Source organism: Chelonia mydas, chromosome 1, assembly GCF_015237465.2.
Source record: "Chelonia mydas isolate rCheMyd1 chromosome 1, rCheMyd1.pri.v2, whole genome shotgun sequence".
NCBI classification, from domain to species: domain Eukaryota; kingdom Metazoa; phylum Chordata; order Testudines; family Cheloniidae; genus Chelonia; species Chelonia mydas.
Window position 1 is genome coordinate 323,710,040 of NC_057849.1, and position 26,764 is coordinate 323,736,803.

At 42.5% G+C, this 26,764-nt stretch overlaps 1 protein-coding gene across 3 annotated transcripts in view; it reads left to right on the top strand.

Annotated features, from left to right (window-relative positions):
* CCDC146 (coiled-coil domain containing 146) overlaps positions 1 to 26,764 on the top strand; it is a 128,871-nt gene that overhangs the window by 54,736 nt on the left and 47,371 nt on the right. For 2 of the 3 annotated variants that reach the window (XM_037889208.2, XM_043552065.1), the window contains 2 exons: positions 18,668 to 18,750; positions 24,721 to 24,930. In XM_037889208.2, the coding sequence (XP_037745136.1) occupies positions 18,668 to 18,750; positions 24,721 to 24,930 (293 nt within the window). Of the gene's footprint in view, positions 1 to 8,398; positions 8,449 to 18,667; positions 18,751 to 24,720; positions 24,931 to 26,764 lie in introns of those variants that run through there. The other variant, XM_043552073.1, reaches the window with a different exon arrangement.

A 26,764-nucleotide genomic window follows, 5' to 3' on the forward strand; every position in this document is an offset into this window, starting at 1 on the left:
TCTATAAAAAGGAAAATAAGGACAACCTCGGGAATTACAGACCAGTCAGCTTAACTTCTGTACCAGGAAAGATAATGGAGCAAATAATTAAGCAATCAATTTGCAAACATCTGGAAGATAATAAGGTGATAAGTTTCAGAGTAACAGCCGTGTTAGTCTGTATTCGCAAAAAGAAAAGGAGTACTTGTGGCACCTTAGAGACTAACCAATTTATCTGAGCATAAGCTTTCGTGAGCTACAGCTCACTTCATCGGATGCATACTGTGGAAAGTGTAGAAGATCTTTTTATATACACACAAAGCATGAAAAAATACCTCCTCCCATCCCACTCTCCTGCTGGTAATAGCTTATCTAAAGTGATCACTCTCCTTACAATGTGTATGATGATCAAGTTGGGCCATTTCCAGCACAAATCCAGGTTTTCTCACACACACACACCCCCAACACACACACACAAACCCACTCTCCTGCTGGTAATAGCTTATCTAAAGTGACCACTCTCCTTACAATGTGTATGATAATCAAGGTGGGCCATTTCCAGCACAAATCCAGGGTTTAACAAGAACGTCTGGGGGGGGGGGTAGGAAAAAACAAGGGGAAATAGGTTACCTTGCATAATGACTTAGCCACTCCCAGTCTCTATTCAAGCCTAAGTTAATTGTATCCAATTTGCAAATGAATTCCAATTCAACAGTTTCTCGCTGGAGTCTGGATGTGAAGTTTTTTGTTGTAATATAGCAACTTTCATGTCTGTAATCGCGTGACCAGAGAGATTGAAGTGTTCTCCGACTGGTTTATGAATGTTATAATTCTTGACATCTGATTTGTGTCCATGTATTCTTTTACGTAGAGACTGTCCAGTTTGACCAATGTACATGGCAGAGGGGCATTGCTGGCACATGATGGCATATATCACATTGGTGGATGTGCAGGTGAACGAGCCTCTGATGGTGTGGCTGATGTTATTAGGCCCTGTGATGGTGTCCCCTGAATAGATATGTGGGCACAGTTGGCAACGGGCTTTGTTGCAAGGATAGGTTCCTGGGTTAGTGGTTCTGTTGTGTGGTATGTGGTTGCTGGTGAGTATTTGCTTCAGGTTGGGGGGCTGTCTGTAGGCAAGGACTGGCCTGTCTCCCAAGAATTGTGAGAGTGTTGGGTCATCCTTCAGGATAGGTTGTAGATCCTTAATAATGCGTTGGAGGGGTTTTAGTTGGGGGCTGAAGGTGACGGCTAGTGGCGTTCTGTTATTTTCTTTGTTAGGCCTGTCCTGTAGTCGGTGACGTCAAGCAGCATCACTTGCCCCATAACCTCAGCCGTGCGGAACACAATGCCATCCACAGCCTCAGAAACAACTCTGACATCATAATCAAAAAGGCTGACAAAGGAGGTGCTGTTGTCATCATGAATAGGTCGGAATATGAACAAGAGGCTGCTCGGCAGCTCTCCAACACCACTTTCTACAAGCCATTACCCTCTGATCCCACTGAGAGTTACCAAAAGAAACTACAGCATTTGCTCAAGAAACTCCCTGAAAAAGCACAAGATCAAATCTGCACAGACACAGGGTTCCCTGGAACCCTGACCTGGGATATTCTATCTACTACCCAAGATCCATAAACCGGGAAATCCTGGGCGCCCCATCATCTCAGGCATTGGCACCCTGACAGCAGGATTGTCTGGCTATGTAGACTCCTCCTCAGGCCCTACGCTACCAGCACTCCCAGCTACCTTCGAGACACCACTGACTTCCTGAGGAAACTACAATCCATCAGTGATCTTCCTGATAACACCATCCTGGCCACTATGGACGTAGAAGCCCTCTACACCAACATTCCACACAAAGATGGACTACAAGCCGTCAAGAACACTATCCCCAATAATGTCACGGCTAACCTGGTGGCTGAACTTTGTGACTTTGTCCTTACCCATAACTATTTTACATTTGGGGACAATGTATACCTTCAGATCAGCGGCACTGCTATGGGTACCCGCATGGCCCCACAGTAGGCCAACATTTTTATGGCTGACTTAGAACAACGCTTCCTCAGCTCTCGTCCCCTAATGCCCCTACTCTACTTGCGCTATATTGATGACATCTTCATCATCTGGACCCATGGAAAAGAAGCCCTTGAGGAATTCCACCATGATTTCAACAATTTCCATCCCACCATCAACCTCAGCCTGGTCCAGTCTACACAAGAGATCCACTTCCTGGACATTACAGTGCTAATAAATGATGGTCACATAAACACCACCCTATACCGGAAACCTACTGACCGCTATTCCTACCTACATGCCTCCAGCTTTCACCCTGACCACACCACATGATCCATTGTCTACAGCCAAGCTCTGCGATACAACCGCATTTGCTCCAACCCTTCAGACAGAGACAAACACCTACAAGATCTCTATCAAGCATTCTTACAACTACAATACCCACCTGCGGAAGTGAAGAAACAGATTGATAGAGCCAGAAGAGTTCCCAGAAGTCACCTACTACAGGACAGGCCTAACAAAGAAAATAACAGAACGTCACTAGCCATCACCTTCAGCCCGCAACTAAAACCCCTCCAACGCATTATTAAGGATCTACAACCTATCCTGAAGGATGACCCAACACTCTCACAAATCCTGGGAGACAGGCCAGTCCTTGCCTACAGACAGCCCCCCAACCTGAAGCACATACTCACCAGCAACCATATACCACACAACAGAACCACTAACCCAGGAACCTATCCTTGCAACAAAGCCCGTTGCTAACTGTGCCCACATATCTATTCAGGGGACACCATCACAGGGCCTAATAACATCAGCCACACTATCAGAGGCTCGTTCACCTGCACATCCACCAATGTGATATATGCCATCATGTGCCAGCAATGCCCCTCTGCCATGTACATTGGTCAAACTGGACAGTCTCTACGTAAAAGAATACATGGACACAAATCAGATGTCAAGAATTATAACATTCATAAACCAGTCGGAGAACACTTCAATCTCTCTGGTCACGCGATTACAGACATGAAAGTTGCTATATTACAACAAAAAAACTTCACATCCAGACTCCAGCGAGAAACTGTTGAATTGGAATTCATTTGCAAATTGGATACAATTAACTTAGGCTTGAATAGAGACTGGGAGTGGCTAAGTCATTATGCAAGGTAACCTATTTCCCCTTGTTTTTTCCTACCCCCCCCCCACCCCCAGACGTTCTTGTTAAACCCTGGATTTGTGCTGGAAATGGCCCACCTTGATTATCATACACATTGTAAGGAGAGTGGTCACTTTAGATAAGCTATTACCAGCAGGAGAGTGGGGTGGGAAGAGGTATTTTTTCACGCTTTGTGTGTATATAAAAAGATCTGCTACACTTTCCACAGTATGCATCCGATGAAGTGAGCTGTAGCTCACGAAAGCTTATGCTCAAATAAATTGGTTAGTCTCTAAGGTGCCACAAGGTGATAAGTAACAGTCAGCATGGATTTGTCAAGAACAAATCGTGTCAAACCAACCTGATAGCTTTCTTTGACAGGGTAACAAGCTTTGTGGATGGGGTGAAGCGGTAGACATGGTATATCTTGACTTTAGTAAAGCTTTTGATACTGTCTTGCATGACCTTCTCATAAACAAACTAGGGAAAATCAACCTAGATGGAGCTACTATAAGGTGGGTGCAAAACTGATTGGAAAACCATTCCCAGTGAGTAGTTATCAGTGATTCACAGTCATGCTGGAAGGGTATATCAAGTGGGGTCCCACAGGGATCAGTTCTGGGTCCAGTTCTGTTCAATATCTTTATCAATGATTTAGATAATGGCATAGAGAGTACACTTATAACGTTTGCAGACGATACCAAGCTGGGAGGGGTTGAAAGAGCTTTGGAGGATAGGATTAAAATTCAAAATGATCTGGAGAAACTGGAGAAATGGTCTGAAGTAAATAGGATGAAATTCAATAAGGTCAAGTGCAAAGTACTCCATTAAGGAAGGAACAATCAGTTGCACACATACAAAATGGGAAATGACTGCCTAGGAAGTACTGTGGAAAGGGATTTGAGGGTCATAGTGGACCACAAGCTAAATATGAGTCAACAGTGTAACGCTGTTGCAAAAAATGTGATCATCATTCTGGGATGCATTAGCAGGAGTATTGTAAGCAAGACACAAGAAGTAATTCTTTCACTCAACTCTGCACTGATTAGGCCTCAACTGGAGCATTGTGTCCAATTCTGGGCACTACATGTCATGTAAGGTGTGAACAAATTGGAGAAAGCTCATAGAAGAGCAACAAAAATTATTAAGGTCTAGAAAACATGACCTATGAGGGAAGATTGAAAAAAATGGGTTTGTTTAGTCTGAAAAAGAGAAGACATAAAAGGTTGTTACAAGGAGGAGGGAGAAGTATTGTTCTTCTTAACCTCTGAGGATAGAACAAGAAGCAATGGGCTTAAATTGCAGCAAGGGAGGTTTAGGTTGGACATTAGGAAAAACTTCCTGTCAGGGTGGTTAAGCACTGGAATGAATTGTCTAGGGAGGCTGTGGAATCTCCATCATTGGAGATTTTTAATAACAGGCTAGACAAACACCTGTCAGGAATGGTCTAGATAATACTTAGTCCTGCCATGAGTGCAGGGAACTGGACTAGATGGCCTCTCGAGGTCCCTTCCAGTCCTATGATTCTATGTCTGGGTAGTTGAAGTCCCCCATCACCATCAAGACCTGTGCTTTGGATGATTTTGTTCGTTGTTTATAAAAAGCCTCATCCACCACTTTTTCCTGGTTAGGTGGTCCGTGGTAGACCCCTACTATGGCATCACCCTGGGTTTTTTTCACCCCTTTTATACTTACCCAGAGACATTCAACAAGTCTGTCTCCGATTTCCTTTTCAACTTCAGTCCAAGTATACACATTTTTGATATGTAAGGCAATGCCTGCTTCCTTTTTTCCCTGTCTATCCTTCCTGAGCAAACTGTACCCTTCTATACCAATATTCCAGTTGTGTAATACAATACGCTTGCAGACAAGCATTCACTTCCAGGATGCATCTATCTCTGCCTGGGCCCCATCCTTGCCCAGAAGGATCGAGGAGAACACACCTGCGTCCCCAGCTGCTTACTCCCAGATCCCTGTAGTCACTTCTGATCTACTCAGGGTCATATCTTGCAGTATCATTAGTGCCAACATGGATGAGTAGCATGGGGTAGTAGTCAGATGGCCGGATGATCCTTGACAATACCTCTGTAACATTTTGGATACAGGCCCCTGGCAGGCAGCATACCTCCCAGGATGCCATGTCAGGCCAACAGATGAGTGCCTCCACCCGCCTCAGAAGACAGTCACCAACCACCACTACCCTACATTTCCTCCTGGGAGTGGTGGCTGCGATCATATGAGTTAATAATCTCATGTTCACTAGAAAACAGCATCAGCTATTCAAGAAAATCTTCTTTTAACCTTGATAATGTGACTTTGTTTATGAATTAAAAGATTTTTAACTTGCCTTTTAATTCATGACTAAGATGAAAAGGATATAGGAGGTATTACTGAAAAGAAGTTCCAATGCTCCTTCCTCTGTTGCTCTTTTTCCCCCACCCCCTCAAAAAAATTTTCTCTAAATATTTTTTTCTACATTTTAGTTTAAAAAAATATTTTGAGCTGGTTGTTCACTGCCACGGTGTTGTCAGCGCTCATGATTTTATCTTGGATCTCACATTGGCTGGTGTGTTTCTTTTTAACTGCAGCTCCTGGAGGCATGTGACTGGGGGGAGAATTTCAGCTTTCATTTTTTAAAAAAAGTAAGTTTCTAGCCCTCATGGTTTTGGAGAAATGCTTGAAAATGTGACTCAAGTGCACCCTGAAGGCTCAGAAACGAGAAGGCAACTCAAAATATATTCTGTTTTCAAAATCATGATTTTTTTAAATCATTTTCGTGATTTTGAGGCAGCCTGATCCATAACATTTAAATGCTTGGGACTGGCAATAATGCTGCTGTGTAACTGCTGTTTATATTTCTTGAAGATAACAGTTGTCTGTGTCCTTGCCAGCACATAGCTACGCAGGTTTAAAATGTACTGTTATCCTTTTTCTTCTTTGTGGGTGAGCTGTTTAATCTCTCCTGCAGCTCAGGATATTTTCCTGCATTTCTATATTAACAATGGCCTTTTGCAGGATAAGAAATATCACTTCTGTTTCCTCACTTGTAACTATAAAGATGGGTATTTTTATAGCATCTTTACCTTTCATTTGTTCATCTGCCTTCTGGTTTTCTTTAACAGTCCCTTTAAAATACATATCTGCTACCTCATTTAGCCCAGTAATAGGTCCACAGCAGGCTCAGAGCAGATGACCATTAATTAATTTATAATATATTTATATTGTTAAAGCTAACGAAATGTTAAAAAAATCTTGCCATCCTATAATGTATATACCAGATACTTAACAAAAGAAGAAGAAAAAATCAAATTGGCTAGATGGTATCCAAGCCAATGTATAGTTTGTATAGACTGCCATAGGAGTTTGTCTGAGTAAGGACTAAGTAAATAAGGATCTCAGGATTTGGCCCGTATATTGTAAAAAGTAGAGATTAAACGTTGGTTAAACCTTGAAGTACTCTTTTGGGCAAAAAGTCTGCTTCATTCTGAATAACTTGAATACCTTAATTTCAACAGCATATGGGATACTTGTGTAATAAAGTGTATTAGGCCTCCATGTTATCTCAGCCAGATTTGGGACTTAGCTTAAGAGTTCTGGCAGTGTATTACAGTATCTGTTTGCAACTTCCAGCTCTTTACAACTTGCCTTGAATTCATATGAGACAAGTCTTCATTTGGAGTTGTGAGTGCTCAGCAGTTCTGAAAATCAGACCTTTATTTCCTTAACCAAATCCTCCTCCTTTTGACTACCATGTTAATTCCAATTGAGTTCAATAGAACTATTAATTTGAATAACATGAACAGAGTTTGGCTATTCAGTGGGAGGTCGTCTGAATAAAGACTGAGTAAAAACTAAGGACCAGATCATATCATCAAATTTTAAACAGAAGTCCCTATTGAAATCAATAGGGAGCACTACTGAAACATCACTGGCACAACATGGACCTGAATAAGGACCTCAGGATTTGGCCCAAGGTTAATACAGGAAATTTCCTTTTTCCTCTTTTCACTTATATATTGCCATAATTGTCTATTCTTTCAGGTTCTCATTTAGAGTAAAATCGTTTAAAACTCTTTCAACACCATTTAAAGGACATTACTGACCTCAAAACACAGAGCCAAAAAAGAACATGAGCTATACAATTCTATCAGTTCTCTTAAAATCCTCAACTTCGATGATGTTCAGCTGAAGCAGATTTCCTCATAACTTGCTTAGGTTTCTGGCTTGATTCTTGCCTAAACATCAATTGTTATCATAACCATCAATGAGGTAAGAATCTTGAGCGAAAAATGAGTTTCCTTTAAAGGGAGCAAAACTTGCTTCTTTGATTAAACCCATAAGACTAAACCGTCTCTTCAATATTAGGGGATGGTCTACGGTTCCACAAGCTCATCTGCCCCACTTAAACTTAACATTTCCTGTTGCACCCAGATGACTGATACTGAATGTCAAATATTTTTTTAGCCATAGCAGGATTCCCTGAGGCAGGTGCAATAATGACAATTGTTTTTGTGCCTGCGCTTTTGAGGAGTTTTGTATTTTGAAGAATATTAACATTCTGCTTAGAAGGATATACAAAACTTGTCAGCCATCCTTGTTCTTCTGGGTTTGTGTTCATACATCGAAACAATGAGTCCCTGGAGCAAGACAAACCCATCAGAAGCAAGAAAGAACACAGAAAATAGATTCTAAACTTTATGCAGCTGATTGATAAGGGGAGTTACTTAGTACTCAAATAATGTTATATTGAAATCCCAAGCACAGAAAAATTGTAAAATGTTAATAATTTGGGATTTTGCCCTTGTGCCCTATATTGAGACAAAGGACTGTAGTTGGAAGTGACTTTTTAGGTGTTTGAAATGAAAGAATAAACAAGGTTAACTTCAATTTAAAATTATGACTATCATTCTATGTTTTAAAATAACTAAAAGAATGGTCAAAATGTTAGTTATTAAAAATATAAATGATTACAGGAAATGCAGCATAGAAATGAAAGATAGAGACTGTGATTATTTCTGTTGAGGTTGCAGAATTTATGTCAAATATTTTATAATAATTGCCTAAATAAGTAGAAATGTGTTAGCTGCACTATTTTGCTGGAACATTGGCATTTTTATAATGTTCAATTCAAGCCTTCCCTTGGAAGCCCTCATGTATTTCATTTTTATAATGATCATGGTTAATATCTGTTATCATTGTCTATGTCGAATACTATATTTAACTTCAATCTTTTGCTTCACATGCATGCAGGATGCTGGTGCACATGACACAGGATGATTAGGCCCTCTGTATTCAAGGTACTTGATGCTAATGGGATTGAAGATGGGCTGAATTAAGGGTTTCTAGAGGCCCATACTGGTTGGGTAGTTCATAAAGAAGAAATTAAAAAAAAATATGAGGAAGCTAGTCAAAAATACTGAAGCTTGAAACTGAGTAAGTCAAAGGCCTTAGACTTGTCACTTATACCATAATTGAGTCACAGAAGCCCTATTGTGAAGGATTAAGCTGCTCAAGAGGGCCCCTATTAATTATTGTGTTGTGGGGGGGAAGGCCCCAAAATATTTTATCTTAGAGAAGTGGTCCCCAAACTTTTTACCTTGCACCTCCCCTTACTCCTGTCCACGCCCCCCCAGAGATGCCCCTCTGCCAAACCTGCTTGGTGCTGTAGCCCCAGATGCCAGGTCACAATGGCAGGAGCAGGGAGTAGGGCCCAGCCCCGCAGAACAGGAGTCACCACTACGGGGTAAGACTCCGTTTCTAACCCCTCCTCCACCCTGGGGTCTCCCCATCACACCAGGCTAGCATTAGGATTCCGGTGCCAGGATGGAGGATGCTGCTGCAGGTGGTCGGTGCCCTCTCAGCAGTTTAATATAGTGCATCCATTGAATTATGAGGCTACATCTGCCCCTGCTTATGATTTTATGCCTTGTGCTGGCCATCTACACAGGAGTGAATCTCTTTCCAATAAAACAGAAGATGTGAAAACTTTATACAACTTTTGGAGGAAATGTTAGGGTCTGTTAACTTCTGATTCAGTGAGAGCCAGATTCTGCCACTTTTGCTCACATGAAATAATTCTTCACTCTGTAAGTAATTCTATTGGGTGGGTTCATCACCCACTGAGATCTGCATGCAGCTGTCCCCATCCCAAGGTCGGCCACTTCCATGTCACAGTTTTTCTCCCTCTTCTCCCCCAACCCCATGGAAGAAACTCCAGGGGTCCTTGGTCCACAGTAGAGGAGGGGACAGAGATTGGTTGAGCTGAAGGCAGGAATTCGCAGGCTGGGAGGATGGACAGTGTCTCCCTCCAGCCCCGTGAAGCTTACCTGGAAAAGATAATATATCTTAGGGTTATATTCTTTCTTCCATGGAGTCTCCTTCCATGGCTCCTAGGGACAGCTGTAGCAGAGAGAGTTATTGGTTGCATCACATCAATGAAGTTGTAGTGCCAGGGATGGGAGGAACAGAGCTGACGCTAAGCATAAGCAGATTAAGCAATTGCTTAGGGCCCCAAACAGCTCAAGGGGGCCGCCTATTAATTATTCCTGCTTAGGGCCCCTAATGGGCTAGCACCAGCACTGGGAGGAGATGGTTTGCTGGGGTCCAGAGCAGCTGTGGAAGTACAAGTCTTTTTCCCTATGGCTCTGTATTTCCTACAGATTCCTTAATTTTCATGGTTTCTGCATGGGGCGCATGGAACACCCATCCTCTCCCAATGGAAAATTGTGGAGGGATCTCAGCAAGAGAATTGTTGCAGATATATCTTTTCCCCAAATCCCCTCCTCCATGTGTCTTACAACAGGATGGGGTGATTCGGGCCAATTATTTCATAGGACTTCTCACAGAGTACGAGTACTCAGTGAGAGGAAAGAAGCAGAATTTGGGCCCTACCTTTTTCTTCTCTCGTATAAGAGCAAGACTTCTGAGAGAAAGTGAGATAACATAAAAATGTAACAAAATGAGAAAGTTACATACAAAAGATAGCTACAAGTTAATAATCAGTTAAAAATAAGAATTAAATAAAAAAGTAGGTAAAATAAGAGGGTAAGAATAAATATAATAGGAAAGTAAAAATACAAGTAAATACAGTAATAAGATACATACTTCTATTATGTAGTTACATTTATGGAAGTGTAGGAATATAGAAAGCAAAGAGAAGAAACTCCCAAGCAACCAGCACTAGCAGCCAAATCTTTAATCCAATTTTCTAAGAATTCTTGATTTGGATAAGTACAATTTATTTTATTTTGCCCCGCTTTTGGGGTAATTTTTTTTAAATTATGGGAGAGAGTCTTGTTGTTTAATGCGTATGGGAATCAAAGAAAAGTGTTGTGTATATACCAAAAGGAAGAGAAGCAAAATGTATATTAGTACATTTGAAACTTAAAGGTTTTGAAAGGCCCAGGAATTTAAGAGAGGTGACCTGCCTATATTCCAAACTCCAGACCTGACATCTACTCCCAATACAATGAAGTGACCTAAATTGATTCCAGATTCTACCTTTAATTATACTAGATTGCTAGAATAATTAGAAGGAAACTGCCACTTGCTCAGTCGGATAGCCTCGTCTTGGAGGCATTCATTTTACAGGAACGTGACAATAGCAAGTCTGAGAAACCTAATGAAAAATTGTTTAAACCAGCTCCCACCCTTGTTTTAGAACTTTTAAATATATGTGAACTAGAGTGTTGTATCTTTATTCATTTTATTTTTCTTTATTTTTCAAAACATACTGATATAATGAAGGCCAATATTTTCAAACCTGGATGCCAAAACAGTCTTCTGGATATGTATCTAGACTCCTACATTAAAGTTCCGAGCAGCTACAACTTCCATTACCCTCACTGCTACCCAAACTGTGCTGGCTTCCTGATGTAGTGCCAGGATTTAGCCATACATGTTTTGTTTATACACTGGAATTCTTACCAAATGTAAAGCAACTTAGAAACAAGTTTTCATTTCCTACTTTAAGTGTCCACATTACCATTGTTAGGAATTACAAATTACTACCTGGTCAGACTACCCATTGCCACAGGCCATTACAGTTTCTGGGGATCATAGGAACACTGCATCCACATGTTCTTTTCCTTGGACATACTACCTGCTCTCGGGGCCAGTAAGGAGGAGTACAGCTGCAATGCCAGCTCTGTGATCTCCAGAAATTTCCCTTTACAAAAAGGGAATCCTCAGAGGGCCAGACCAATGCAAAGGAGTCCTAGTATGTCTGAGATTCTGGCCCTTGGGACAAAAGTTTAAAAAAGTATTTAGGTGCCTGGTGGGATTTTCAAAAAAGCATTTATCTGTATCTTTAGGCAAATACATTTAGCAGTCTGGCTTCTAATTTCTGTCAAGTGATATTATAATTTATGAAGTGAATCTAGGGTTCAGAAACACAGAGATAACGAGCTACATTGCAAATTGTTGCTACAGCTCTTACAATAGCTTAAGCATAGTATGATCTTTCTAAAAATATTGTTGCACAGTGCAGTTCCCTGATGGATACTGCATTTGCCTTACAATGGGGCTAGAACACATTTCAGTCCAGAAAATAAACAGTATTGTGTAATTAGCGAGACAAGGTGGGCGAGGTAATATCTTTTATTGGACCAACTTCTGTTTGTGAAAGAGACAAGCTTTTGAGCTACACAGAGCTCTTCTTTAGCGGTGACACTCTGAATACCTTTCCAAAAGCTCTGTATTTTGTTTAATATTGTATATTCCCAAGTTTTATCTCTGAGTGCTAATTAATTCTTGATTGAACCATTTCTTGATTAGATCAGAATTATCTATTAGTAATCTCTCATTTTTAATGTTTTAAAATAATTTTACCTAAATTGTATCCACTCTGACCCATTTCAGTGGGACTTTGTGTAACTGTCTTGTGTTGTGCAGCATTTGTAATGCATTTCTAAAGCATGACAGTATTATAGTACTGTACATATCTAGTGTGACGGACGTTATAGGTGTTATCAAGATCAGAATGTGGCTCTCAGGCTCAGACCCACAGAGCTACTTAGGTGCCAAAGTTCCAGTTTTAGGCTCCACTGCAATCCACAAAACTGCCAAACCCTGTAGGTCACTCTGTGACTAAATTTTCAGGGTAAAAGTTCCATCTGCACCTAAGTTTGTTCTTCTGAGCATGCACACTGCGGCCTCCCTCTAGGCACCAGGAAGCCTATCTCTAACCTAAGCCCCAGAGGAATCCATGAGCCAGGGGAAGATAGGTATTTGTCCACCTAACTCACATATGGGGCCCAAGCTGGTCGGCATGCTCGAAGGCTGCCTACCAGACTGGATCCCATTCAAAACAGTGGTGGGGCTGCTGCCATCCACCTTATAACTTTTAGCCCAGTAGTTACAGCACTCATGTGGGCAGGGGTGAAAGTAACTTAAAAGTCTTACTGGTACGGGGGCCTGGCTCCACACCCCTTTAAGGGGCGGGGCCTCAGACAGAAAGGGTGGGGCCTTGGGCAGAAGGGGCGGAGCTGGGGGGGTCAGCCTCCCCCAGCCAGCCCTTCAGCACTGCCTGGCCTAGGCCACCCGGGGCTCCTGAAGTGATTTAAAGGGCCCGAGGCTCTGGCCGCTGCTGCAGTAATGGCGGCCAGGAACCCCGGACCCTTTTAAATCACCAGGCCCCAGAGAAGCTGCCCCTTTTGCCCCCCCCCCCCCCTTGGCGGCCCTGGGGAGCCAAAAGGGGCAGTGATGCTAAAGCGCTGCCGTGGCAGCGCTTTAAGGACCCCACTGCTCTGGGGGAGAAAGGGTTTGCATGGGGGGATCTCCAACCTCTCAGGAGGTGGGCAGTAACCACTGAGCTATGGGTTGTTCTGATGTGGAGCTCCCTTAATCCCTCCTGTAGAAGTTGTTCCAATGTTGATTAAATAATAAAGAGTCATTGGGCCAGAGAGAGAGTACATGTGTGAGACTGACTCTATAGTCCAGTGGTTATGGCATCCACCTAGGAGATGCAGGATACAGTCCCCCTGCTCCAGTGACTCTTTAATTATTTATCTACAGGGGAACAGTTTAGACAGGGGAGTGAGGGAGCCCTACCTCAGACTATCCCATTGCTCTGTGCTCTTGAGAGGTGAGAGACCCCTGTTCAAATCCTTTCTGCACCTGAGGCAGAGCGGGCAATTGAAACTGGGTCTCCCACATCCTGGGTGAGTGCGCTAGCCACTGTGCTAAAATTTTAAGGTGGATGGCAGCAGCAACATCACCACCTTCTCTTTCAGCCATTTTGTGTGGAGTGAGGAAGGCACCTCACTCATTCTTACAAGAAACGACTTAGGTGCCTAAGCTGCCTGACTCCAGGAGAGGGGTTCCTGTTTTGTATTGCTAGCAGATATCGGTGACTCCCAGCACTCCAGACCTAGACCCCAGACTTAGGTCTCCATAAGAGTGGTTGGGTTTAGGACACACCCCTCTAATCAGCATCTTGCATTGGCTATCTTCCATGGCTCCCCACCTAGCATGCTGGCTTTTAGAATCACATTCTGAGGTGCCTATCTCTCCCCATTCATTGTATAGGGACTTAACTCAAGCTTTGTGGATTGCAGTGATGTTCTTGTGATTTTCTAGGAGCCTAAATTTTAGGTGCCGCAGTATTTAGTATCACAACACCTATGTCTCTTTGTAGATCCAGGCCTCATTTCTTACTGAAGAAAGATGGAATAAAGCTATCAGAATTTGATCCCAGATGCAGAGTAGTGGAAATAAAAGCTATGTCTTCCCTGCAAATATATATATATATATTTATTTATATTTGACAATGGAATGACTAATGCACATTAACTATCTCACTGTAAAATCCTATTGGAGACAAGGTACTGTAATTTTTATCACTAGATAGATAGGTGAGGTCAACACTACCCCTGTCTGTGGTTCATATCACCTAGCTGTGAAGCTACAGTGCCTTGACTCCACTAGAATTTAACAGTGAGATAACTAACTCACATTAATAATCTCACATTAAAACACACCTTTATTTGACAATGAAGACAAAGCTGAAGCTAAACAAAATTCTACAGCATCTCATAGGAAAATATGACTTTAATGTGATTCATCTTTCACAAACTTTTAGAAACAGAGGTGAAATGCAAATATTTGTAAATTGTTATTCCAATTTAGCTTGCAGTATTTAAAAAAAGAAATCTAACGCTATATTTCAGGAATAAAGATTTATAAATATTTTATAAGTCTGGTTAAAAGGGTGTATATATATATATAAGCTAAATCTGAGATCGAAATGCAAAAGCTACAGTTTAGAGATGTCATGTATTTATGACTCTTCCCGGGGGATCTGGGGTCCAGAAACCCAATAAATGGAAGATGCTGATTCGTATGTGTCTTCTTTTATTAAAATGTTTAATGGGCCTGATTCTTATCTCACACCAATAATTTTAAGTCAGTATAATTGTACTAAGAAAAGGAGTATTTGTGGCACCTTAGAGACTAACAAAAAAGAAGATGTTGTTAATGTTACTCACTTTACTGATTTCAGAATACATTGAGCCTGAGAGTGTAGTGGAATGGAAACCGTTTATACAAAATGAGAGAGGGGTTGCAGCATTGCAAGGCATACTCTCCAAGGAGGGCACACAGCAACCTTTTGGGTAAACTTTACAAAACCTAGATAGCCTGTGACACGTTTTCACTTAATTAAAAAATGGCATGCCAGTAACTATTGCAGTCTTGCTGCAAAGTGTTGCAATGCATATTGTTCGGATCGATGTCTAAGGGCCCAATTCTGCAGTCTTTACTCAAGCAAAACTCTCATTAACTTACATGTCTGAGATTTTTTCCTGTTGTTTTACACCTTGTATAGTCATTAACACTTGTGCACAGTGCCTGTAAAGCTCTAACAAGTCAAAATGGTAGCATTTTACACACAGTTTGCACAGGTGCAAATATATATATGGTGCAAGAGTGGAGACTGAGGCCACAATGTCTGTTGGCTTCAGTAGAATTACTCTGGATTTATATAGGTGTCACAGAGCTTAATTTGGCCTACCTTGTATTTCTTGGTCATATATACATTGGCTAAGAAGTTCAGAACCCACGGTTTCACCCACAGTTTTTATGATTCCCTCTCTCCAAATGCTAATTACAATATCTATCCTCATCTGTGGTAAATGACTCTTGAATGGCTGAGAAAGGAGATTGAAGACAGAGCCCAAAGGAAGGACTGATTGTTGAGAGACTTTGCAGTGTTAGTTTGAGCTTTTGTTGCCCTGAAAGGGATCTGACTTAGATGCTTTCAGCTGAAGTATGAACAGGGGCAGATGGACTGCAGGAAGGGCTGGAGATGTAGATTGTCTGCAGCATCATGCCCTATTGCAAGCGGGTGCTCTGGCATCATAAAATCCTCCTTCCATCCACACAGAAGAACCTTTAACATGGATTTGAGGATGCTTTAAGTCTGGGCTAGCTAGCATGGCTGAGGATATGGGCTTGAGATTGGCATTTGCTTCAGCCCAGACGGCAAACTGCCTACTTTGCAGTGAAAATGCAGACTACTCAATCCCAGATGCTGTTAGTCCTCCAGTCCCATCCCACAATTCTACCTGGGCAGTACTTTCTTGTGGAACTCCTCCCTTCTTCTGCTGTGCATTTTAACCCCGTTTGCCTGCTCCATTTCTGCTGCACTTTCACAGCATTTGAACAGAGATCTCATCTGTGACAAACTGGGGCTATGTTTATACAATTTATGAATTTTGGCTAATATTGTGCAGTTGGTTTATGAAAAGCAGCTGTATCCTGAGTGCCTATATGTATGAAGATCTACCAGGTCCTGTAGCAGATTCACAGCAGACAAATACAAGGGGCTAGTGGTGCTTAGGATTCAATTATACTATTCAGGTTCAAACAACTGGCAACAGTGGGTGAGCTCAAGCCTTGGAAATCCAGTTTAGCTTACTCTTCTGAAAGGAGAGGGGGAGACAGAAGCAATGAAAACTTACCAGGAGCAGAACAAAGGCAGCCAGCAGACCAGGAGGAGTTTAAATAAGGGAATTCACAGGAACAGAGGGAGCCAGGCAGGAAGAGGACACGTGGGGCAGAAGAAAGCAGCAGAAGCTAGGTAAAAGGGAGAGACCACCCGTCATGGAACAGCCTCAGGAATGGGACAGCCTGCCTGTGGTTCCTAATGACACCTAAGGGAAGGCTGAGCTAGAAAGGGAAATGTGTGCAATGTTTGTTGTTTGTATGATTAAGTAAAGAACATAAATGTGTTAGACTCTGCAAAGTTTGTGTGTTAACTACTGTGTGCCCCTGAGAGTTAGACTGTAACAAAAAGTTTCACACCTTTGGGGTAAAGTTCCAGGAGAGGGTATGTTTAAGTCCAAGGGCATTCTAAAGCTCACCATAGTGCACAGAGGGGCTAGGCAGCTGTATAGGGCTCCAATTCTCAGGAGGGAGTGTTAGGCTGCAGGTCTGTACTTCCAAGAGTGTGCCTAGGGATCCTGAGATTGGGGCAGTGGCTGGACTGCATTCATGCTCTGTAGGCTTAAAATAGCCGGGGGAGCAAGGGACACAGCATGGATTCCCTTCACGGCAGTCCTAGTGAGTGGCCATGAGGGAGCACTTGCTAGGATCTGTGACACCATCCAAGAAATCCTCCTGTGCTGGCAGTTTGCCAGAAGCTGACACCTGTCTCCTGCTAAAGCTGTGGGGTAGTATCAATAAAAAACATAATTTAGATAAATGTACCCAACATGAGATTTTTATGTTTACTAGGCAGGAAAGAAATAGGAAATGGAGAGGCAAAGAAGTCAGCTGGGTGTGCTATGAATCACTTTGTGGTTTGTAGACTGAATTCCTTAATAACTTTCTCATTAAAAGTTCTTGTTGCCAAATGCTGTTTGCTTTCACCTGCAGGACTGCCTGCATTAATAATGAATAACTCCACTTGGAAGTTATTTACATGAAGTATTGTTCTCATGTCATGGCCACAGACAGCAGCTTCATTCTAGGTGAGAGTGAGTGAGTTTTCAACCTGTGAATGAATTTGTAGAGTGGCTCAATTTAATGCACTGTTAAGACCCACAGGATAGCCCACCAGAAATCCATTCCAGCTCAAGGGGTAGTACAGCCCTATTGTGGATGTAGTTACATGGGTCTGGCTTGGGTAAGGCTTTGCTGTGGGGACACTCCACCCAGGCAGGGCTAGCCTGGCTGCAGTGAAAACATGGCTTTTCTACACTAGGAAATTAACTAGAATTACTGTTGCGGTATGTTTCAGAGTAGCAGCCGTGTTAGTCTGTATTCGCAAAAAGAAAAGGAGTACTTGTGGCACCTTAGAGACTAACAAATTTATTTGAGCATAAGCTTTCGTGAGCTACAGCTCACTTCATCGGATGCATTGTGGTATAGTTACTCTGCAATAGCTATTCTAGAATGCTTTTGCACTTTAAATTTACAACCTGCTTTAATATTTAAAAAACAGGCTGAGGTCTGGTCTGTACTTAAAATTTAGGTTGACACAGCTTCTCAATCAGAGATATAAAAAAAACCACAACCCCTGAGTGATGTAGTTATGCCAACCTAACACCCTGTGTAGACAGCTAGGTTGATGGAAGAATACTTCCCTCGACTTAGCTACCATTGCTTGGGGAGATGGTATTCCTACATCAATGGAAAAACCCCTTCCGTCTGTTTAGGTTGTGTCTACACTATGGGTTTATGCCAGCATTGCTACAGTGATGCAGCTATGCCAGTATAGTCTCCATAGTGTAGACATACTCAGGCAAAACGAAGATTCCACCCCTAGACTCTCTAACAAAAGCCATTGAGATATATAGTAACTGGCCTGAGGCTCATACAGGGGGTAGGGCTTTGAAAAAGGAGTTTCTCTGAGAGGGGGGAAAGTGTCTAAGAGAAACACTTTCTGGAAGGCTAAGAGCTCTTGGGCTTACTAGAAGAATGTAAATGGGTATGTTCTGTTCCTGTAACTCAAGAGGGAAGCCCATCTAACTTAACTCGTAGCAAAGTGTAAGGTTAGATGAGTCTAGGTATGTGTGTAGGCTGCTTGTTTTAAATCCCTTTCCGTAACACTTTGCTCCATTTGCTAAAAAAAAACTACTTGTTTTAAGAAGGCTGTTTGGCATTGTATAGCATTAGTGACAGGCTCCTGAAACAGGTCCAGTCAGACCTGCACAGTAATAAGTAGTGGGCAGGTACAGAGTGGCATTCCCAGGTCATGGTCTAAGAGAGGGAGAATTGTGTACTTCCACCTCCAGACAGGTAAGGGCAGCAGACCTAACACCTTAGGGGGTACACTCAGAGAGAGCAGAATGGGAACAGAGGTCTAATCAACTCTGTAATTGCGATGTGTTCTTTATGCTCTTTTATGTATACTACAAATTATTAAATAAACCAGCATCTTTCGTGTGTATATTTTTATTTTATATGTTACCAAGAACTGAAGAAAAGTCTGCCAACACTAATTATAAAAGTCTAAGTATACATAAAAATGTTAATGTCTCGTGGATTTAATAACTGTCTATTCCCCTTTTCTAGTTATTTTCTGCTGGAAAGCTCCCAGGCACCAGAGTTGCTGCGCTGAAGGCGAAGTACACCGCTCTGCATGAGACTGTGATAAGGTACAATACTTGCAGATTTTCAGTATATCAGTTCTTGTTTCATTGTGAATACTTGATTATAGAGATTAGCCATGGCCATAATTCCTTTTCTGAATTGTTTCATTAGCCAAAACATTACATGCTTAAAGTAAAAATCCCCCAGGGCAGAGGCGCTGCACAATGTCATATACATTATTCAAGACCCGCTTTACAGTGATTGGACTTAAAAAAGAAAGCAGGAAGGCAAGAAAAAAAACCTAATATGGTTAAATGGCAAGATTTAAGAGGTAATTTTGACCTAAACAAGTATCTTTCAGAAATCTAAACATAGTGATGGCAATGGAAGAGCATAAGCTACAGTGGGTGAAATGTAAGGTAAAAATTAAAAGAGCTGAGAGCAAATAGCCAAAGATATGAAAAACACAGAATAAGAAATTATTTTGGTTTATCAGAAGTATGTAAGCGGGGGAATAGTCCCGCTATTGTGGGGAACTTTCCTGGCTTCTGCACTACCCCAGTGAAGTGGGCTAGCGAAAGGATCTGAGTCCTTGCTCCCACTTCCTTTACCCAGTGGCCTCCCTGCCCTTGAGGACTCCCCTTCCACTCTCCTGTCTGGAAGAGTCCTCGTAACCCCAACAAGGCTGGGCCCAGGATTCCTGGGTGGCTCGACCCCCAACCCTGCTGTGGTCACCTAGGATAGGGGCTAGGGTGTCCCCACTCCAGGGTACTCTCTCTGCACTGGGCACTTCTCTGACCCACTGACCATTACATACATTTTAAAGCAAATGCAAGTTATTTAATTAAAATTAATTTTAAAAAGAATAAGGGAAAATGAGAAAGGTTAAAGGAAACACATCAAGCTGCTCTGTGGCAGGGAACATCACAAGCAGTGTCTCTGGAATGTCAGGGCAGTTAACAGTCTGTTCCTTGTAAGTTCCAGGCCTCCTTCTCCGGCCCTGGCTGTGCTGTAGGGATGCTGTGGGTTGGACACTTGCTCTGGTGGTGGCCACACGCTCTCAGGCTCTAAGTGGTAGGACCCCTCTTCTCAGTGTCGCCCCCGCCCTGTCGGGGTTACGATCCAAGCCTGGCCTGCAGAGCCTCTTGGCTGAGGCCTCTCCCTGTGCTGGGCCCGCTGCCCAGGGTCCCCCTCGCTCTCTCTAGCTGCTCACCGCACCCAGCTCCAGACTGCTCCAGCCCCAGCTCCACCACTCTGTCTCAGCACTGCTGCTGCTCTGCCTCCAGCTCCCTGGACTGCTTCTTTGGCCCCTCTGCCTCTGGTTGCTACAGCTCTGCTCCCAGGTCAGGTCTGCTCTGCAGGCTGCTTCTGTGACTCTGCTCCCAGCACTGACCTGTTTCGTGGGATGCTTTTCTGGCCCCTCTGGCTCTGGTTGCTGCAGCTTTCTTCCCAGGGCAAGTCTGCTCTCTCTGGGCTGTGCCTCTGGCTTTGGGGCTGCAGTTCTGCTCCCCAGCTTAGCTTGGGCCCCTGCTTTCTCCTTAGCTCGGCCCCACTCTGTCTGGCCCAGGCAAATCCAGCTCACACAGAGGACGGGACCTCCCTGGCCTCCTGACTCCCTGATTAACCTGCTCGCCCTGTCATTCAGGCTGACATGAAGCATTGGCCTCTCCCCATTGTTCCTGGGGGCTGTCAGTCTCAGGGTCCTGATTCCCCATCGACCCTTCCCCCTTTTTAGTACTGGGAGCTAGCAACTAAAACACCCCCACTGAATGTTAGTAAGGGGGCAAGAGTCCCCTAACAAGTAGAAAACCTGAACTAATAAGGTTTAAAGGGCACACTTAAGGAAGATAAGAACGTTGCTGAGACTCTAAATAGTGTCTTTATATCAGTTTTCATCTATTTTCAGCTTATTTGAGGGCTTAAATGATGTCTAGGCCTTGTGCTGACCCTCTGCATAGGAGTGAATTTTACCCAGTGGGAACATTCTCAGTTACTTTAGATAGGATTATAAACAAATTGAGCTTCAAAGTGTAAGCCAAACACTGTTAGGTTATTCCATAATTGTCCACTATGGGATTTCGTGCAGCTTCTCTTGAAGCAGAGGGTACAATCTGCTGTTAGGTACAATATACTCCATTAGATTCACCTTTGATTCCGCACTGCAATTCCTATCTTACTATTTTAAAAGTTGTTTCTCTTTGAAAGAGTCATTAACTTGAATGAGATTCCCTGTTCTTAAAATGGGGATTACCACTGGAACGAAAAATATTTCTTCTCAAAACAGAAAAATCTTCTTAAAAGAGCTTAAATAGGATTCAGGTTGGTATGTAGAGCCTCGCACAAGCCCTATGCAGTACAGTGAATTTCACCCTTTAACAGCTAAAATACAACTCATCCGAACACTACAGATTCAGTTCCTGTTACAGAGCGCATTCTTAGTTCCTGTTGAACTATGTGGTTTTCATATTTTCTTCTTAGAATAGGAAGTAGTTATCTACCTTGCAGTGCAATGAATAAATTGAATTTTTTCTGTGTGCCATTTCAGCTGTCTGTGCTATATGACCAGTTTAATGTTTTGCTTTTATACTAGTGCCTGTGTAATTTGAATTTCTATGTTTTGGTTGTTTTAATAGTTCTATAATGTATCCAGTTGTTTGGTAAGCTTCATTTTGGTATATCAAAATTGTCTGAGCTAAAATTTGGTGTATAAATTCTCCATCTGGGAGATTCCAAATTCCTTTTGCTTTTTGGGTTTTTTTATGTGTGCGGGGGGGAGGCATTCACTTCTTTTTAATTAGCAATGGTCAAATAGTAGTGCTTTGATTGTTTCTGATCTTTTGTGAACCTCAAAACCAGTTTTAACTTTTGAATTTGAAATTTGCTACGCTGTTAGTCAATGTGGCTGAACTTCTTTTAGCATAATGTAAAATTAATTTGGTAAATTTATTCATATTCAGAAAGCATGAACAATAATTCATATAACAAAGATTTCAGTACAGTAAATTGCATAACATGAAGGTCTCATGATTCATTTATCATTGTAACTATTCCATAATAAGCAATGCATGTTAATAATAGTCTTACTCTTAAACGTCAACTATTACAACAAGCAAAGTCTGCTACATTGATGGATTTATTACAAGACACTGTGTCACTATATACAGCCAGACGTTGGTAATACAAGCAAAGTCAGGCAATTCATCAGTGATGAAGTCAGGGAGGGTGATGCACACTAAACAGCATAATAAACCTGCAGATTAGGATCACTGTCCATCGTTGCACTGGGCTCCTAGAAGAAAATTAGGCCGGAGGGATAGGCAATAAATAGTGGGGCCAGGATTTAACCTTAGATGAATTGGAGTTTTTCTGCTGACTATAATGGGCCAGGATTTCACCCTGATATCTGGCCTGTATCTTTCTGTTGGTGATCTTCTTACCTCATGCCTGTCACCTCTCTAACAACAGGGAATGGATAAATGAAAGAATCTCTCTCCTAAGAGCCAAATCCCTTTCCTAGCTTGCAAAATCTCCAGTAACATGAGATGCCACTCCACCTTTTCACTTAACTGTGGGTTACACATAGGATTGTAGCCACTGAAGTTGAGACCTCAAGTAATGAAACCAGTTTGGCTTAACAGTGAAATCTTTGGTGAGCTTAAACACGAAAAGGAAGCTTACAAGAAGTGGAAACCTGGACAGATAGGAGGAGTATAAAGATATTGCTCGAGCATGCAGGGGTGTAATCAGGAAGGCCAAAGCACAATTGGAGTTGTAGCTAGCAAGGGATGTGAATGGTAACAAGAAGGGTTTCTACAGGTATGTTAGCAACAAGAAAAAGGTCAGGGAAAGTGTGGGACCCTTACTGAATGGGGGAGGCAACCTAGTGACAGATGATGTGGAAAAAGCTGAAGTACTCAAAGCTTTTTTTGCCTCGGTCTTCACAGCCAAGGTCAGCTCCCACACTGCTGAGCAACACAGTATGGGGAGGAAGTAAGCAGCCCTCAGTGGTGAAAGAACAGGTTAAGGACTATTTAGAAAAGCTGGACATGCACAAGTCCATGGGTCCAGATCTAATGCATCCGAGGGTGCTGAGGGAATTAGCTGATGTGATTGCAAAGCTGTTGGCCATTATCTTTGAAAACTCGTGATTCCCTAACCCTATGAACAAGGTAAACAATGAACATGAACAAGTAAAGCCCTACCCAGAGGCCTTGAAAACTCGTGGCAATCAGGGGAGGTCCTGGACAATTGGAAAGAGGCAAATATAGTGCCCATCTTTAAAAAAGAGAAGAAGGAGAACCCGGGGAACTACAGCCTTACCTCAGCCCCTAGAAAAATCATGGAGCAGGTCCTCAAGGAAAGCATTTTGAAGCACTCGGAGGAGAGGAAGATGATCAGGAACAGTCAACATGGATTCACCAAGGGCAAGTCATGCCTGACCAACCCGATTGTCTTCCATGATGAGATAACTGGCTCTGTGGATATGGGGAAAGTAGTGGACGTGATATATCTTGACTTTAGCAAAGATTTTGATACCGTCTCCCACTGTATTCTTGCCAGCAAGTTAAAAAAATATGGATTGGATGAATGGACTATAATGTGGATAGAAAGCTGGCTAGATTGTCAGGCTCAACGGGAAGTGATCGATGGCTCCATCTCTAGTTGGCAGCTGGTATCAAGCAGAGTGCCCCAGAGGTTGGTCCTGGGGCCAGTTTTGTTCAACATCTTTATTAATGACCTGGATGATGGGATGGATTGCACCTTCAGCAAGTTCACAAATGACACTAAGATGGGAGCAGTGGTAGATATGCTGGAGGGTAGGGATAGTGTCCAGAGTGACCTAGACAAATTGGAAGATTGGGCCAAAAGAAATCTGATGAGGTTCAACAAGGACAAGTGCAGAGTCCTGCACTTAGGACGGAAGAATCCCATGCACCCACTACTGGCTGGGGACCAACTGGCTAAGCAGCAAGTCTGCAGAAAAGGACCTGAGGATTACAATAGATGAGTAGCTGGGTATGAGTCAGCAGTGTGCTCTTGTTGCCAAGAAGGCTAACGGTATATTGGGCTGCATTGGTAGGAGCATTGCCAGCAGATTGAGGGAAGTGATTATTCCCCTCTATTTGGCACTGGTGAGGCCACATCTGGAGTATTGTATACAGTTTTGGGCCCCCCCACCACTACAGAAAGGATGTGGACAAATTGGAGAGTCAAGCAGAGGGCAACGAAAATGATCAGGAGGCTGGGGCAGATGACTTAAAAGGAGAGGCTGAGGGAACTGGGCTTGTTTAGTGAAGAGAAGAGTTAAGGGGGAATTGATAGTAGCCTTCAACTACCTGAAGGGGGGTTCCAAAGATGATGGAGCTCAGCTGTTCTCAGTAGTGGCAGATGACAGAACAAGGAGCAATGCGGGAGGTCTAGGTTGGATATTAGGAAACACTATTTCACTAGGAGGGTGGTGAAGCACTGGAATGGGTTACCTAGGGAGGTGGTGGAATTTCCATCCTTAGATGTTTTTAAGGCCTGGATTGACAAAGCCCTGACTGGGATGATTTAGTTGGTGTTGGTCCTGCTTTGAGCAGGGCGTTGGGCTAGATGACCTCCTGAGATCTCTTCCAACCTTAATCTTCTATGATTCTATGAAACAAACTGCTAGTTGCTTAAATCCTCCCACAAAAATCAAATTTAAATAAACATGAATGCCACTCCCACTCCTATTCCACCACTACTCTACCACAGAGTAAGGCAGCCCATCATATTTTCCCCAGTCTATTTTATAACACTAGTCCCATCCTGTAGTATTCCATTCACTTAGAGTTGTCTATCACATGGACCATGAATATACACCAAGCCCACTGTAACTGAGCCTAGACACAGAGAAAAAGAGAGAGATCCTGATGTTCCGAGGGGTGCCGGGAGTGTCCCATTTTATATTAAATGTTATAGGTCAGCATATGAGATACAATAATATAATTACAAGGTTTCTTTCTGGTTCCTTTTTAATGCATGATCCTAAATACTTTTATTTAACACAGTTTACAGGAGTCAGAGATCCAGCTGTTGCAGGAGGCCAAACATTTCACTGTAGAAATAGAACAGCAGAAACAGGCACTGGAAAAAGCTGATCAGTTCCCAGAAGGATTTACCAGTGAAGTCTCCAGGATGAGACAGCAACTTCTTAAATATCAGAATGAATATACTGCTATTAAAGAAAGAGAGTATGAACTTCAGTACAGGTTGAACAGGTAGGTGATGTTCAGGTTCACTTCTGTGCAATTTTTAAATAACTCAACACTAAAGAGGTAATATGCAATATAACCCCATTTCTCCCTGTATCTTTGATTGGATACATTATTTTCCCTCTAAACAGTTATAGTGTTGCTGTGTCGTATTAAACAGTTGCCATGACTTTCCCCAGAGGTGGCTACGTGTCAGTGGTGGATGTAATGACTCCTGAATGTAATTTGTATATCATTTTAAATGTATAGGGTGCTTTGGAGTCCTTTGAGGTACTGTATAAATATGAGATTAAAATAATAATCTGTTTCACTGTGTTCTACAGACTTTGGTAAAGACTATTAGTGGAGCATATTGTCCCATCATTCTGTTAACCAAACTGGCACCATTATTAGGTTTCACTGGGTAACTTCTATTTTTTGAACTGTTTTTAGTACAAATGAAGCAAAATGTCTCTGAGACTCAGCGATTGGGCTTGTGTTGAAATGATATGATAAATATGTTTCCTTCAGAACTAACTTTTTTATACCCCAAAGTCAATAGATATTCAGCCTTCTCTATTAAAGTAATAAAAAGAAAATGTAAGCTATGTCTATACCGTCTGCAAAAGAAAAGACTAAATATAGTCATTTGTTGTGGAAAAAATAAATGCTTGACATTCTCTTGAAAGGTTGAGTCTTGTAAGTACAGCTTGACATTTTAAATAGCTGGGTTTGACTGCAAAAAATACTGTCTGTGTTCAAATTATCTTTCCACTTCTATTCCATAGAGAAATTAAGTATAATTGTCATGTAGTATACTTGAAACTTTTATAGTACAATTACAACCGAATGCTATCTCTTTTCAAAAAAAAGTGTCTGTGTATATATGTGCTAATGGAATACAACCCATAATTCTTCTTTGAGTAGTTGTCCCTATGGGCACTTCACTTCAGGTGTGCATGCCCACCCATGCGCTTTTGATTGGAGATTTTTGGAAGCAGTGTCTGTAGGTCCACACCTGTGCCCTGCACATCCTCATGCTCTGGTCTGAGGGTATATAAGGCAGGGTGGACCCCTGCTGCTCAAGTTCCTTCTCAACTGCCTGTGGCCTGAGATAGAGTCTTGTGTGTCCCTTAGTTAGCTTGCTAACTCTTTTTTTCCTTACTCAATTTTATTTAATCTATTTTATTTTTCATTTGTTTTCTTTGCACTCTCTGCATTTGGGGGGATACCCCTCTATTCTTTTTTTCCCAGTAGCGGGGGTTTCCTGCCTACCTTGGATCCCTTTGTTTGGGGCCCTCCACTCTGCCCCAAAACCACAGGGTTCAAACCAGACCAGACCTGTAAAAGGTCTTTTCTTTTCAGTAATGGACGTTCTTGCTGCCTCCAGGAGCATGCACTCCATCAAATTGTAAGGTCTGCTCTGGCTTCAAGAGCAAATCTAGAAAGCTGAGGGAAGACCAGTTCAAGCATTTCTTCGGGCCTGCTACCATTTTACAGCCCAACTCCTCTCCCCCTACTACTGCCCCTCCCTCCCACATCAGCCTTGGGAGATCCAAATGCCCTGTCAACCTCCACATGTCCAACTCTCATGCCCAAGTCCCAAGGGACAGCGTTTACACCCCTGAGGCATTCCAAGAAGAGAAGGCATAAGTCCTCTGATAAGGAGTCAATGAGGGAAAAGAAGTTACCCCAAAGGTGGGTCAGTAAAGGGATCTCATGTCCAGATGTGGATACAACAGAGGCTCCTAACCCCTTCCAGTACCAAGTCTCACCTACTTCCAAAAAAGGCTTCTCCTGCTTCCCATGTCAAGAAGACATGCTTGATACCAGCATTGGTATCCAATTTGGAGCCCTCTAG